We start from the raw sequence: 16316 nt of genomic DNA on the forward strand, positions 1-16316 counted from the left end.
AAACATATCCGTCTCAGATCCCGACCGTCTGCGATGCTAACCTGCAGCATTTTGCAGGGGGTGAGATGCCTGCCTAAAGCAGGTGGGAGCCTCATAAACATACGCAAATCGGGGTCCTTATTACGTCCCAATTCTAACTGGGACCTGCTTTCCTGCTAGGCAGATGCTGGTCCCAAGACAGAAGAGGCCTTTCTAAAACTTACCTTTGTGGAGCAGGAGTACTCTTCCAGGCCTCAAGAAAAGTCAGGGTCTCCATTGCCCCGGACTCCTGCGAGATCCTCCCAAATCCCCCCTCCCTGCCACTTATGGCCAAGAGCCTCCCGATCTTTGCCTGCAGACAGCCACTTTTTGCCCTCCTCACTCCCGTTCCGGGCAGGAAGTGGATTAGTAGCATTGAGGCCCGGGAGTTAAAAAACTTGGGCCTTAAATTTAAACCTGTGCGTGTGTTTCACTCACCCATGCACCCCACCTACCCGAAACCCACTCTGGGGTAAAAGCGATTCTCTTTACTCTAGATTGCCAAATGTTTGGAACAATTTGCCAGGTAAAGTTGTAAAGACAAAAACAGTAGGGATGTGTAAGATGCAGCTGGATGGTAGCCAGGAAGATCTGGGACATGCTTCAATGGACTGAATGGCCTTTTTCCGTTCCTGACTTTTCTTCTGCTCTATGTTTCAGTGCTTGGGTTTTGCCAGTTGGCAGGATAATATGAGCATGGCAGAATCCCAAAGAGAAACAACCTTTCATTCGGTCACTGTCACTAATAGACCCTATTGTTATATTTGATTGCTCAGGGAGTTGATCGAGTAGATAACTAAGCCTTACAGAGGGAACTTTTCTTGTCCTATTAGTTCCAACACGATGCCAGAGCTGTTGGGGATGCAGGGCACAGGACAGGGGTTTTCTTCTACAAGTCAGACAGCTGCTTCTATTTTTAATCCCATTATAGGCCATCGAGGCGTTATGTGGATATGAGAGAGCTGAACCTGTATCTAATCAGGTTGGTGCATGGAATGCAGCTATCTCTTACTATAATGTGTCTTTGTTCTGATTTTCACTGACAGATCTGTATCAACAAGCAGCTCAGTTGGGAATAAATACAAGAAGCATTTGCTGTCACTAGTTCACGTGATTCAAACATATAACCAGATATCACAGGGGCAAGACAGAACTCCTCAATGCTACAGACCTTGTATGACCTCTGGAAAAGGACTAAGAATCCCAAAGAAAACAGATGAATGTACCAGTGAAAGGTAAATAATGTATTCCTTTCTAGTGCGCTGACTTATTCTTGCAATAAATTTGAACTAGTTTAGCCAAAAGGTTATGGTCTGTTAGCAGGCGTTTTTCCACTGATTTTGAGAGCTCAGGAGAATGCGGTGATATCCATACTATTTCCAGTCATACTCAACAGTATAAGGGTTCATTGTTTCTTCACCCAAAAGGTCGACTTCATTGTTTCTTCACCCAAAAGGTCGACTTCCAGCTCATCGGAAGCTGTTTTTTGTGGTGGGCACAAGTATTGGGAAGTAGCCTGAATTGGAACAACCTTGTTAGGCCAAATGACCTTTTACTGTTCTCGGCTTTATGCTGCATTGCTATACAATTGTATTTGTACACACTGCTTTTTAAAAAAAATGCAACTAAATTAATGTTAAATAAAATGTTGACATATTACAATGATTGATTCTGTGTTGCTGTGAATGTTTTAAATCCAATCTCCCAAAGCATATTTCTTGGCCTGTCAAAAAGCTAATATCCATAATGAATGCACACCTGCGCAATGAAAGACTCTGCCAGCCCACTGTTTGCAAACACCAGCAAACATGTTTATTTACATGTAAAGGTTAAATAATCACAGCCAAACACCATCGTTCCAAAGACCACAAAACAAACACTCCCCACTGAGTGACAGAAGCAAATACAGATTATTTTGTGGCAATACCTCTGGATAAAGAAAAATAATTACCTGTCTTCAAAGTGAGCATAGCCACAAGGGATGACTATAACAAGTATCCAGAAACAGAGTGTGGAGCAAATTAAGCTATTTGCAACAATACAACTGCATTTAAATACAAAAAACAGTGAAAACAAAAAACTTTTAAACTAACTCTTTACAATAATATTTTTATGATTGAAATTATGCTGATGTAAAGAAATGTGTAATCTCGCTGAACACTTTCAATGCTAACGGGACACAATGATAGAATAAAGACATTCACAACATACCAAGGTAAATAAGTGCATCGACAACCAATGAAGATTTTTGAGGGTAGCTTACCTAGACTTGTCTCTGGGGCTACTGGGCATGGTGGAGGCAAGATACTCGGGTGGGCACCGTCACAATTTTCCTGTATTGGTTGAGCCCAAGTCAGTCCAATGTTCCAATGCAGAGGATCAGGAAAATCTGCCCTTTAAGTTAACTTAGTGGGACTGAACATTGGTGAGTAAATGCAAGTAGAGGACAGCTGGACCGAAGTACCCATTCTGAGCAACTGCTAACCTCACTGTCGCTAACCAGTGGAAGCAGAGCCATGGTACTGCTGTAGTGCTTTAAGCTGACCTTCATTTAATGCCCTTTGAATTCTCTTCACATGTTAAGCTACACTCCGGTCATTAAAGGGGAATTTTGGTACCAAGCTACTGAAGCAGTAGATCTGATGGGAATCTTTTTTGACTCTTTCCAGAGTCCAACTAATTCTGAGAGTTTAAACAGGTTTTTGGGATTGCTCAGTATGTTTAAATTTACTTGTAAGTGTTAAACTCTCCCTTTATCCCAGGAGGACTGTTGTAGTATCTCAGGTCAGAAAAATTAAAAAATAGTTTATTTTAAGACATTTGTGACTTGAGGAATGTGAATAGTCTGCATCATTTGAATCATATGTTGTAATTATTTAACATTAGAAGGTATAAAAATATTTCTTGTAATTCTGAAGGCTATTTTAAACGAGACAAAAACAATACCAGTTAAGTACTCAGAGGGCAAATGTTGCTCCTGGGGTTGCAATGATGTCACTATAGGGTTCTTTTTGGGTGAGTTCGAGCACTAATTGTTTCTTAAGCATCAGGAAACTGTAGAATTTAGCAGAAGCCTGTTTGCGATTGTTGTTCCTGCACAGCTCCAGTAAGCTGAAGAATTTTGCACCTGTTCTGTTATGGATCCGCTACAAAAAAAAACAGAAGTAAAATGAATGGACGCTGCCATTAACAGCATGGAAAATAGCCAGGTGAAAAGTGATGCTTTAAAAAAAAAATCGAAGCCCCAGGTGAAGGGGCAACACTAACTGTGCAGAACACCATCAAAGTTCAAAAGCATACAAAAGTCTAAAATCATGAAGCAAGGGGTTTGTGATGGAACAGTAGGGTAGACAAAAATGAGGAGTACTTATGTACTTGACTATTCCAAAGCTCTCCTGGCTGGCCTCCCATCTTCCACACTCTGTAAACTGGAGGTCATCCAAAACTCTGCTGCCCCATGTCCTAACTCGCACCAAGTCCCGTTCACCCATCACCCCTGTGCTCGCTGAACTACATTGGCTCCCGGTCTGGCAACACCTCGATTTCAAAATTCTCATCCTTGTTTTCAAATCCCTCCATGCCCTTGCCCCTCCCTATCTCTATAATCTCCTTCAGCCGCCCCCCCCCCCCCCATGATGTCTACACTCCTCTAATTCTGCCCTCTTGAGCATCCCTGATTATAATCGCTCAACCATTGGTAACAGTGCCTTCTGTTGCCTGGGCCCCAAGCTCTGGCACTCTCTGCCCAAACCTCTCCGCCTCTCTTTTCTCCTTTAAGACGCTCCTTAAAACATACCTCTTTGGTCACCTGCTTTGGTAATTTCTACTCTTGCGGCTCGGTGTCAAATTTTTATCTCATAATACTCCTGTGAAGCGCCTTGAGACATTTCATTACGTTAAAGGCGCTATATAAATACAAGTTGTTGTTGTTGGGGAGTCTGGCACCATACCAGCTTCCTGAACCTCATTTAGTTTTTACCTGGCGCTGTTCTTCATTGGGTACTGACCAGAAGGAAGGCTGGCAAATGCAGGGGGGTGGGCAGCTCACAACACCCATGAACAAGGTGAGATAGGTCATTTCCATTCCTAAGTGAAGTTAATGGCAGAACAGGGTGTTTGATTTTAGCATTTTATATTGGTCAACGCCTTCAGAGAGATGGCAGGAGTACTATCTCGGGAGATCCAAATTCACCAGAATGAACGGACAGCGAACAAGAAAAAAAACAGAAGATTCACTGCCGATTAGGTAGAAAGTAGATCGGGAAATAAATCAAAACTGAGTGATGCCTATTGCTCAGCTGAATTTAATCCAGTAGAGTACTCATATATCACAACTGTATCGTGCAAGTGCACTCAAAATGACTGTGCTGGTAACATAGGATGAAGTAATTCTAAAAAGGAGTGTCTAATTCTGATGCAGCATGTACTTTATCAGGAATTTGCTGGCAAACAATATTCCTGCAGTTTTACATTACACTAATACATGAATTTATTTCATGTTGTTACTTATCATGTAGGAAGGTATGTCTGAGAATTATGATTCCACCCTTAAATGTCAGATAGCACATGTTTATTTTTTTATAGACTAAGAAACCTAATTATAGGAAAATGGCCGAGGATGCAGGATTGAAAAGGGTAGCAGAGATTAAATAAATCAAGAAGTAACAATTAGGTTTGGATTTAAAAAGCTTGCAGGTTTTAGGTGGAAGGAAATATTGAGGGAGATAACGAGCTCCATAGTTCTGAGTCATGGAAAAAAATACATTTTAAGTGGGAGCAGGTGTAATTTCCACTACAGGGAGGATGCAGAGAAGACATGTAGATTGCCGCTGTGCAGCTGAAACAACCTATAGTTGTGCAATTGTTAGCTCTGTTGACATCTGGGACTCACTTTTAAATCTCCTCAGATAATGAAGCAGTCCAAAGTCACAGAAGCTCGACACCATCGAGGACAAAGCAGCCCGCTTGATTGGCACCCCATCCACCACCTTCAACATTCACTCCATCCACCACCGGCGCACCGTGGCTGCAGTGTGTACCATCTACAAGATTCACTGCAGCAACTCGCCAAGGCTTCTTCGGCAGCACCTCCCAAATCCGCGACCTCTACCACCTAGAAGGACAAGGATAGCAGGCACATGGGAACACCCCCACCTCCAAGTTCCACACCATCCTGACTTAGAAATATATCGCCGATCCTTCATCGTTGCTGGGTCAAAATCCTGGAACTCCCTCCCTGACAGCACTGCGAGTGTACCTTCAGCACACGGACTATAGCGGTCGAGGAAGGCGGCTCACCACCACCTTCTCAAGGGCAATTAGAGATTGACAATAAATGCTGGACTTGCCAGCGATGCCACATCCCAGGAACGAATATAAAAAAAATTGGATGCACTGTTACAGAATTGCTTCTAATCATGCCAAATCTTACTTATGGTACCCCATCAAACTTTCATGGCCACAAGACAGTTTTGTGCTTGTTTTCTCAAAACATTTAAAACAACTCTGGCTAAGTTTAAAAAGTGCCCAGGAGGTCTCAGCTTGTTATACCCAGTGTAAAACCCGAGCAGTCTAAGATAGTAACTTCTAGAGATCGTTATTTTTAATTCATTTTCGGGATGTGGGTATTACTGGCATTTATTACCCATTCCTTATTGCCCTGAACTGAGTGGCTTGTTGGGCCACTTCAGAGGGAAATTAAGAATCAACCACACTGGTGTGAGACTGGAGTCATATACAGGGCAGATTGGGTTAGGTTAGTAGGTTTCCTAAAGGACATCAGTGAATCAGTTTGGTTTTTAATTAACAATCAAAAAGCTTCAATCCCAGCCTTATAAAACTGATTTCAAATTCTTAAACTGCAGTGGTGGGATTTGAACTCATGTTCTGCTGGGTTACTAGTCCAGTAACATAACCACCACACTACCGTACCCCTACAACAAAGTTACACTGTCATTGTTCCATCCCTGCAAAGTTGGAGCTGTTCATAACTGTCAAAACTGGTGCTACTGTGTTTAGCCAATGTAACCCCACTTTTTAAAAAAGGAGGGAGAGAGAAAACAGGGAATTATAGACCGGTCAGCCTGACATCGGTAGTGGGTAAAATGATTAAATCAATTATTAAGGATGTCATAACAGCGCATTTGGAAAGAGGTGACATGATAGGTCCAAGTCAGCATGGATTTGTGAAAGGGAAATCATGCTTGACAAATCTTCTGGAATTTTTTGAGGATGTTTCCAGTAGAGTGGACAAGGGAGAACCAGTTGATGTGGTGTATTTGGACTTTCAGAAGGCTTTCGACAAGATCCCACACAAGAGATTAATGTGCAAAGTTAAAGCACATGGGATTGGGAGTAGTGTGCTGACGTGGATTGAGAACTGGTTGGCAGACAGGAAGCAAAGAGTAGGAGTAAATGGGTACTTTTCAGAATGGCAGGCAGTGACTAGTGGGGTACCGCAAGGTTCTGTGCTGGGGCCCCAGCTGTTTACATTGTACATTGATGATTTAGACGAGGGGATTAAATGTAGTATCTCCAAATCTCCAAGTGGGTAAATGCATGGCAGATGAAGTATAATGTGGATAAATGTGAGGTTATTCACTTTAGTGGTAAAAACAGAGTGACAGACTATTATCTGAATGGTGACAGATTAGGAAAAGGGGAGGTGCAACGGGATCTGGGTGTCATGGTACATCAGTCATTGAAGGTTGGCATGCAGGTACAGCAGGCGGTTAAGAAAGCAAATGGCATGTTGGCCTTCATAGCGAGGGGATTTGAGTACAGGGGCAGGGAGGTGTTACTACTTTTGTACAGGGCCTTGGTGAGGCCACACCTGGAGTATTGTGTACAGTTTTGGTCTCCTAACTTGAGGAAGGACATTCTTGCTATTGAGGGAGTGCAGCGAAGGTTCACCAGACTGATTCCCGGGATGGCGGGACTGACTATCAAGAAAGACTGGATCAATTGGGCTTGTATTCACTGGAATTCAGAAGAATGAGAGGGGATCTCATAGAAACGTTTAAAATTCTGACGGGTTTAGACAGGTTAGATGCAGGAAGAATGTTCCCAATGTTGGGGAAGTCCAGAACCAGGGGTCACAGTCTAAGGATAAGGGGTAAGCCATTTAGGACCGAGATGAGGAAAAACTTCTTCACCCAGAGAATTGTGAACCTGTGGAATTCTCGACCACAGAAAGTAGTTGAGGCCAATTCACTAAATATATTCAAAAAGGAGTTAGATGTAGTCCTTACTACTAGGGGGATCAAGGGGTATGGCGAGAAAGCAGGAATGGGGTACTGAAGTTGCATGTTCAGCCATGAACTCATTGAATGGCGGTGCAGGCTCGAAGGGCCGAATGGCCTACTCCTGCACCTAGTTTCTATGTTTCATCCTCCTGGGCACTTTATAAACTTAATCTGACTGCACCCATAGTTGTTGCTTTAGGACAGCTAATCAGACAAATATATGAAAGAAATAACATGCATTTATATAGTGCTTTTCACGACCTCAGGACATCGCAAAATGCTTTACATCCAGTGAAGTACTTTTGAAGTGTAGTCGCTGTTGTACTGTAGTAGACGTGGCAGCTAATTTGCACAGAGCAAGCACCCACAAACAGCAATGTGATAATGACCAGATAATTTGTTATAGTGATGTTGGTTGAAGGATAAATATTGGCCAGGACACCGGGGGCAACTCCCTTGCTCTTCAAAATAGTGCCATAGGATCTTTCATGACCACCTGAGAGGTCAGACAAGGCCTCGTATTAACGTCTCATCTGAAAGACCGCACCTTTGACAGTGCAGCACTCCCTCAGTATTGCACTGGAGTATCATCCTGGATTATGTGCTCAATTCTCCAGTGGGACTTGAACCCACAACCTTTTGATTCAGAGATAAGCGTGCTACACACTGAGCCACAGCTGACACACATGGGTCACTGACATCTATCAGTTTCTTCCCTCAGCGCAAGTGCTGGGAATCGTTTGCTTGGAACCTCTGTGGCTGTGTCCAGGGTTGGGGGATGCAGCACTTGGCTTTTTGGTAGCAGCTTCAACTTGAATTTTCACAGGGCCTATTAACCTCTTGCAATGGGAGCTGATTCATATTTGATGCTGCTAGAGTTCTTCAGGAATGCAGGTCTAACCCCTTTCCCACACCCCCTCTCCCTCCACTCCCACCCCAGACGAGGATCACTCCTGCTAGCTGGTATATCTCATTTCATCCGGAGTACCTGCAGATCTCAGATTGCAACAGAGGGAAATCCCAACCTGGGAGCCCCTTGCCCTTGATCTAATGCAGGGCATCATGTTTTGTGAACGGAGTTGTGAAAATAGCAGCAGAGGCCGCGAGCCGATGTATACGAGCTCTGGTTCTTCTGCTACCCTACTGACCTGGTTTTGGCAGGAGTGTGCCTGAAGCCCTGTGGATTTTCAGTCTATTGTCTGCTGGAAAATAAACTAGTTATGGATAAAAATAAACGTGAGGCTCTCACAGGACAGCTTATTATCCACAACATGGGCAAAAAATGAATTTTAGTGAGTGCACCAAGTTATAATTTACGATGGTGTAAATGTTTCTAAACCAAACCTATCAAGTGACGCTTCCTGTACAGTTACCCGAGTGGCATAGTAAAAAGCTTCAATTTTGGAAACATGATCCAATCTACCCTATTGTAAATCAATTGAATCAAGAATGAAGAAGGAGTCAGACAGAACCTGGCCTGTTTGGTTATACATCCACACCGATAATGCAGTGCACCTCAAATTTTCACGGCGGTTAATCATCATCATCATAGGCAGTCCTCGGAATTGAGGAAGACTTGCTTCCACTCTTAAAATGAGTCCTTAGGTGGCTGAACAGTCCAATACGAGAGCCACAGTCCTTGTCACAGGTGGGACAGATAGTCGTTGAGGGCAAGGGAGGGTGGGACAGGTTTGCCGCACACTCTTTCTGCTGCCTGCACTTGATTTCTGCATGCTCTCGGCGATGAGACTCAAAGTGCTCAGCGCCGTCCGGGATGCACTTCCTCCACTTGGCCAGGGACTCCCAGGTGTCAGTGAGGATGTTCCACTTTATCAGGGAGGCTTTGAGGGTGTCCTTGTAACGTTTCCTCTGCCCACCTTTGGCTCATGGCGGTTAAATGCCACATAAGGCTGCAGTATCACTGTCTTTCCTGCTGGCGGCGATATCACGCTGCTACACACCAGTGTGCTCAGCGGCGCCACCAACAGCAGCAGGTGGAACTGCACGTTAGATAAGCAAATGCAGGTATACATACAAGAGTGCACAACTCTGGCGGGGAGTAAAACTGGCGCTATTGCATCGGATAATATACACCTACACTCGATGTTCAAAAGCTACGCTTGCACGGACTAAAAGAAAAAGTCAACTTGGACAAAATGACCATTCACATCATTCTGTTCCTGTTGTATTCCAGCTCCCCAGCCGAGCATCTAACTCCTTCTTCTTAGGCAGTCCCTCGGAGTCGAGTTCTCAGATGACTGATTAGTCCAATGTGGGAACTACAGTCTCTGTCGCAGGTTGGGCAGACAGTGGTTGAAAGGACATTGGTTGAAGTGCTTGGGTTGTCATGCGCTCCTTCCGCGTGGTTTCCGCTTGCTTCTGACAAAGAAATCTGCATATTGTAATTCGATGACAGAGGATGGCATGACCGTGGATCTGGTCTGAAGGCGATGGAGGTTGAACAGTTTCCCGCTTGTTCTATAGATTATCTCCACTCCAGCGAGAAGCCTACTGACAGTGAGATGTAGCATTGCAGCAAGGAAAATCGAGAAGAGTGTTGGTGCAATGACACAGCCTTGCTTCACCCCGGTTCGTACACAAATTGGGTCCGTGGTGGATTCGTTGGTCAGGATCACGGCTTGCATATCATCATGAAGTAAGCGGAGGATGGTGACAAACTTTTGCGTACAGCTCTATAATCCCTCGTGGTTGACAGTGTCAAAGGCCTTTGTCAGGTCAAAGAAGGCCATGTATAGAGGTTGGTGTTGTTCCCTGCATTTCTCTTGAATTTGTCGCGCGGTGAAGATCATGTTCATTGTGCCCCTTAGTGGGCGGAATCCGCACTGCGACTCTGGGAGGAGCTCTTCCGGCACAGGGAGCAGGCAGTTGAGGACGATTCTTGCGATAACTTTCTCTGTCGTTACCGCAATCAGACTTATCACCTTTCTTGAAGATGGTCACGATTACAGCGTCTCTGAGATCCCCTGGCATGCTCTCCTCCTTCCAAATAAGAGAAACAAGCTCATGTATTCGCACCAATAGTGCTTCTCTGCCATGTTTTAGTGTTTTGGCGGGGGTTCGATCTGCTCCTGAGGCCTTGTTCTTCAGTTATCGATCCAACTGCAGTTTGAATGGCCCTAATGTCCAGGAGAACGCCAATTTACCTGGTAGATTAATCTTAAAGCGTTCTGCGCCCTTCGAACAAAGCCATTTTTTCCAAGATCTCAAACTGACATTTATTAGCAGATCTCCTGTGGCATTGCTCACTGTGTTGCAGGATATTCTACTTTGTAACAGTTGTGTTATACCACCAAGTATAACATTCTGTCGTTACAAGCAATCCAATACATAATACACTTAATCTCCTGCAGAAAAATAAAATTGTCTCTCTTGCAATTGTTTCACTTGTTTTTTCCAACTCAAATTTTTTCTGTGTCACTCTATGTGCCTTCCACTCTGATTTGTTAGACACGGGTATGGTTCTTAATGAATACTTTGCGGCTGTTTTCACAAAAGAGAGGGGCGATGCAGGCATTGCAATCAGGGAGGAGGAATGTGAAATATTAGATGAAATAAACAGTGAGAGTGTAAGTAATAAGGGGTCTGGCATCTTTAAAAGTGAATAAATCCCCAGGCACAGATGAAATGTATCGCAGGCTGTTAAGAGAATCAAGAGAGGAAATAGCAGAAGCTCTGACAATCATTTTCCAATCCTCTCTGGCTACAGGTGTGGTCCCGGAGGACTGCTAGCGTGGTACCATTGTTTAAAAGGTGAGAAAGGGATAGACCGAGTAATTACAGGCTAGTAGGCCAAACCTCGTTGGTGGGAAAACTACTGGAAAAAATTGAGAGAGACAGTGTAAATCTTCATTTAGAAAGACAAGAATTAATCAAGGATAGTCAGCATGGATTTGTTAAGGAAAGATCGTGTCTGATTAACTTGATTGAATTTGTCGAGGAGGTAACAAGGAGGGTCAATGAGGGTAGTGTATTTGATGTAGTCTGTATGGATTTTAGCAAGGCTTTTGATAAGGTTCCAAAAGTAAAAGCCTATGGGATCCAAGGCAAAGTGGCAAGTTGGATCCAAAATTGGCTCAGAGGCAGGAAGCAAAGGGAAATGGTCAATGGGTGTTTTTGTGACTGGAAGGTTGTTTCCAGTGGGGTTCCGCAGGGCTCGGTATTAGGTCCCTTGCTTTTTCTCATCTAAATCAATGATTTATACTTGAATGTAGGAGGTATGATTAAGAAGTTTGCAGATGATACAAAAATTGGCCGTGTGGTTAATAATGAAGAAGAAAGCTGTGGACTGCAGGAAGATATCAATGGACTGGTCAGGTGGGCACAAAAGTGGCAAATGGAATTTAATCTGGGGACGTGCGAGGTAATGCATTTGGGGAGGACTAACAAGGCAAGGGAATACTCATTAAATGGTAGGCCACTGAGAAGTGTAGAGGACAGAGGTAGCTTGGAGTGCATGTCCACAGATCCCTGAAGGTGGCAGGACAGGTAGATAATGTGGTTCAGAAGGCGTGTGGGATACTTGCCTTTATTAGCCGAGGCATAGATTATAAGAGCAGGGAGGTTATGCTTGAACTGTATAAAACACTAGTTAGGCCACAGTTAGAGTACTGCATGCCGTTCTGATCACCACATTACAGGAAAGGTGTGATTGCACTCGAGAGGGTACAGAGGAGATTTACAAGGATATTACCTGGACTGTAGAATTTTAGCTATGAGGAAAGATTGGATAGGCTGGAGTTGTTTTCTTTGTAACAGAGGAGGCTGAGGGGAGACCTAATTGAAATGTATAAAATTATGATGAACGTATTTCCCTTAGAAGAGGGGTCAATAACCAGGTGACATAGATTTAAAGTAATTGGTAAGAGGCTTAGAGGGGATTTGAGGAGAAAATTATTTCACCCAGAGAGTGGTGGGGGTCTGGAACTCACACTCTGAAAGGGTGGCAGAGGCAGAAACCCTTATAACATTTAAAAAGTACTTGGATATGCACTTGAATTGGACCAAGAGCTGGAAAGTGGGATTAGCCTGAAAAGCTCCTTGTCGGCTGGCACGGACATGATGGGCCGAATGGCCTTCTTCTGTGCTGTAAATTTCTATGATTCTTCTCCGTACGTCTCTCAGAATTCTCTCATTGTGGTGCTGATCTGCCTATTGGTCCCACTCGTTCACAGTTTGTACAAGGCTTCTCTTAACTATATTTCTTCTCTTCTGTACCTGGCCCAATCTACCTGCATGACCCTTACAGGCATTCCTTTATCTATGTACTCGGTCTTTACCTTTTTTAAGGCCTAAAATAGCAGCACAATTGCTGGGTTGATGTTAGCTACCAGCACAGAGAAGCTGTAGCAAAAGTGATAAAATACAAGCGAGAGAGAAATTATGGTGTGGGGAGTGGGTCAGAGGCTGAAAGAAATGGGGGTGGGGTGGGGTCCGTCAGAAATGGATGCGCGGGCAGGGAGACACTCGTGCGATTGCTGCCGGGGAGTTCCATGAGGGATGGAGCCTTGACATCTGGGCTTGGGAGCATTCAATGAGTTGGGATCTTGGAAGTATGGTGGTGGGGGGGGGGGGAGGTGGGCTTGAGGTTTAGGAGTATGTAAGGTAGGGTAAGGTCTGGATGCACATGAGGGAATGTGGGACAACTAAAGTGTTTGGGAACAATTGGGGGGGGGGGGGAAAAAGAGGGTCTGCAGCACTCCGTTATCTGGGGTTTCAGCGAAGATCATGTTTTCCAGAATTTGGCGGCCTTTTGGATCAGATAATGGGGTCTATAGCACTTGGGAATCTGGCATTTGACAGCACTGGGGATAGATCTGGAGTTTGGCAATACTGAAGGGATATGGCGTTTTCACGGAATTAAACTGCAGATAGGGTTGGGAAGCAGAGTACACAGAGGCTAACCGGGAGCACAAAGAGGCCATGGCTGGAAGGACAGAAGCGGTCATATTTTCATCAGGAGTAAACACTGTGACCCCCAGGAGGACAGTAGCCGGAGCCTGCATGATTCTTCCCCCCACCTCCCCATAGGACCTATACAAGGGCAACTGCTGGCATTGCAGGAGCTCGAAATCCGTGTCCGCTTCACCTGCGAGCTGCACACCTGGAGCTGAGGCGTCCACAGCTTGCGGTCTAACTTAAATGAGCCTTGAGGTCCAATTTCAATTGAGCAGCAGGGATCGTTCCCTGCGCCCAGTTTGCACTGGCCACCCCTAACTAATTTCTTTCCCCTGGTGTTAAAGTAGCCATGACAAACAGAATAATTTTAAAACACATTGGCCCCAAGTTTCCACATGATTTGCGCCTGATTTTTTAGGAGCAACTGGTGGAGAACGGACTATCTTAGAAATCGCAATTCTCCACATTTTTTTTCTGCAGTTCTAGTCAGGTAGAACAGTTCTACTTTGGAACAGAATTTTTTCTTCAAAAGGGGGCGTGTCCGGCCACTGACGCCTGATTTGAAAGTTTCCACAGTGAAAACGTACTCCAAACTAAAGTAGAATGGCGCCAGTGAAGATTTTTGTAGAACTGAAAAAACCTGTTCTACACATTAAAAAATCAGGCGCAGGTTACAAATTAGGCGTCCAGAACGAGGTGGGGGGGGGGGGAGGGAAGTCATTAAATTCTACAATAAATCCTTATTTATACTTCTACAAATATTATACAAATAAATCCAACCTGAATAAACATTTATAAGCAAAGAAAAGATTAAATAAACCATCTTCCTACCTGTGTGAAAGTGCTTCAGGCACGGAGAATTCTGCAGCAAGCGTCACAAAACGAGGCAGCCGTTCCCGAAGGCGGGCGGGAGGGAACCGACCGAACGCGGGGGGTGTGTGGGAAGGAAGCCGTTCCAGACGGCGGGCGGGCGGGAGGGAGGGACCCAACCGACCGCAGTGGGGGGGGGGGGGGGGAGGAAAGCCGTTCCAGACGGCGGGAGGGAAAGAGACAGAAGGCTGCAGGAAGCCTCAGAAATTGAGGAGCCATTTCCCGACGGCAAAAGGGGGAGGTAGTCGGGAAACTGCTGCCTCAACTTTCTGAGGCTTCCTGCAGCCTTCTCAGTGCTGATGGCAATGTGCTTTTATTAAAAAAATTTCAAAAACTAAACAGCTACAAAGAACTACAAAAATGGCCGAGTGCCAATGTTTTTTTCACACTGCGCATGCGCGAACGCTCTGATGCGCAGCGTTGCCGGCAGGAAAAAAACTAATTTAAATAGTACCCGCCCCCTCTCACTTACAAAATCAGCATGAGTGTAGGCTCTGCCCCCCCTGGGCGCCGCGCCAAACAGACAAGGAGCTGCAGGGCTCTCCAGAATCGCGAGTTTTAGGCGCGAAAACCAGGCGCCCAGCTTGGAGGGGCGCCCGTTTTTTATCGTGTGGAAACTTGGGCCCATTATGTGTACTAGTAGATAGTTGGCTTTGCCTGTAAATACAGGGAAGTACTGTGAAAATGTATACCTGTAGGCTGTGCCAAAGGTGCTGTGTTCTTTTGTTGCAACGCGTCTCATCATAATCCAGATCTGCTGCTCTACTTTGCTTCTATGCAATAAATCAGAGTGAAGATTAAAATTTTAACTGTTCTCACTTTAAAACATCTATCACAATTCACTAAGACAAACACAAGTAGCGTAGTGGTTATGTTACTAAACTAATAATTCAGAGGGTTCTGACGAAGGGTCGTCGACCCGAAACATTAACTCTGTTTTTCTCTCCACAGATGCTGCCTGACCCGCTGAGATTTCCAGCTTTTTCTGTTTTTATTTCAGATTCCAGCATCCGTAGTATTTTGCTTTTGTAATAATCCAGAGTCCTGGGCTAATAATAGAGATTGAGTTCTAATCCCACTATGGTTGAGAATTTGAATCCAGTAGAAAATCCAGTAATAAAAAACTGGCATCAGTAAAAGTGACCATGAAGATGTTGGCATGGTACAAGAACCCAACTGGTTCACTAATGCCGTCCTTAACTGGTCTAGCCTATATGTGACTTCAGTCCCACACCAACAAGGTTAACTCTCAATTGTCCTAGCAAGCTACTCGATTGTATCAAAATGGCTTCATGCAGCAGTTCAAGAAGGCGGCCCACCAACTCAATTCTCAGGGCAACTGGAGATGGACAATAAATGCTAGCCCTGCCAGCATCCCATGAATTCATGAAAAAGAACACAGATGAGGGAGGTTCATTGAGCTCATCCTTCCATCAAAATCTACATTCCCCCAACACAGCAGCGAACTACCCCATTAAAGTACCCAGGTCATTCTATTAATCATCCTTGAGGAAATACTTCTTGACATAGTAAGACCCTAAATCCCTTTATTTACCTACCCAACCCAGTGCTTCCCAATTTAGGTTATACTACTTCTACCATTGTTCCACTCACTTTATTTTGTAATTTTTAATTCTGTGGGCTAAATTAGTGAGATTATGCTTTTGTTGCAGAGACCTTGCTCGATGGAAGGCATATTGGAGACTTGGGCATGAAGGTCAGCACACAGGATTCATTGCACTCCTGATTTTCTGGTCATTCAGCTTACACTATCACAGAATCATACAGCACAGAAGGCCATTCAGCTATTGTGCCTGTGCCACTAGGTACACAGCCTCGCTAAATTTGCCTTTATACCTCCAAGCTTACTATCATCTCCAAACTTTGAAATCCTCCACTCTTTCCCAAATCATTTATATAGACTGGAAAGCAGTGTCGATGTTGGAGGGTACCACTAGCCATTGCCCGCCAATCCAAAAGTGTCCCTTTTATAACAGCTTTCTGCTTTTTACCTCCCAACCAATTTCCTTTCCATGTGATCGCCTCCCCTTTCATGCAATTCAATTTTAGCTAGAAATGTCAAGTATGATATCCATTGCTCTTCCACCTACACCTCAATGAATCTGTCAAATAACTCTGTTAGATTAGTTGGACATTGAGCTGTTTTTCACAAGGATCTAATTATAAAATGAATTTATAGCTTACGCAGCTCTGTTTAGCCTTAGCTCTTCATTTTCTCATTTCCGTCAATGTTGCATGGAGCATTTA

At 44.4% G+C, this 16316-nt stretch overlaps 1 protein-coding gene across 5 annotated transcripts in view; it reads right to left on the bottom strand.

Moving 5' to 3' along the window:
• Positions 1 to 1807: 1807 nt before the first annotated feature.
• Positions 1808 to 16316, bottom strand: part of LOC139277658 (double-strand-break repair protein rad21 homolog) — a 100158-nt gene continuing 85649 nt past the window's right edge. For all 5 annotated transcript variants that reach the window (XM_070896418.1, XM_070896417.1, XM_070896420.1 and 2 more), the window contains exons 14-15: positions 14741 to 14821; positions 1808 to 3164 (exon numbers count right to left, since the gene is read on the bottom strand). In XM_070896418.1, the coding sequence (XP_070752519.1) occupies positions 2976 to 3164; positions 14741 to 14821 (270 nt within the window). In that variant the 3' untranslated portion in view covers positions 1808 to 2975. The remainder of the gene's footprint in view (positions 3165 to 14740; positions 14822 to 16316) is intronic.

This window comes from Pristiophorus japonicus, chromosome 12, assembly GCF_044704955.1.
Source record: "Pristiophorus japonicus isolate sPriJap1 chromosome 12, sPriJap1.hap1, whole genome shotgun sequence".
Lineage (NCBI taxonomy): Eukaryota > Metazoa > Chordata > Chondrichthyes > Pristiophoridae > Pristiophorus > Pristiophorus japonicus.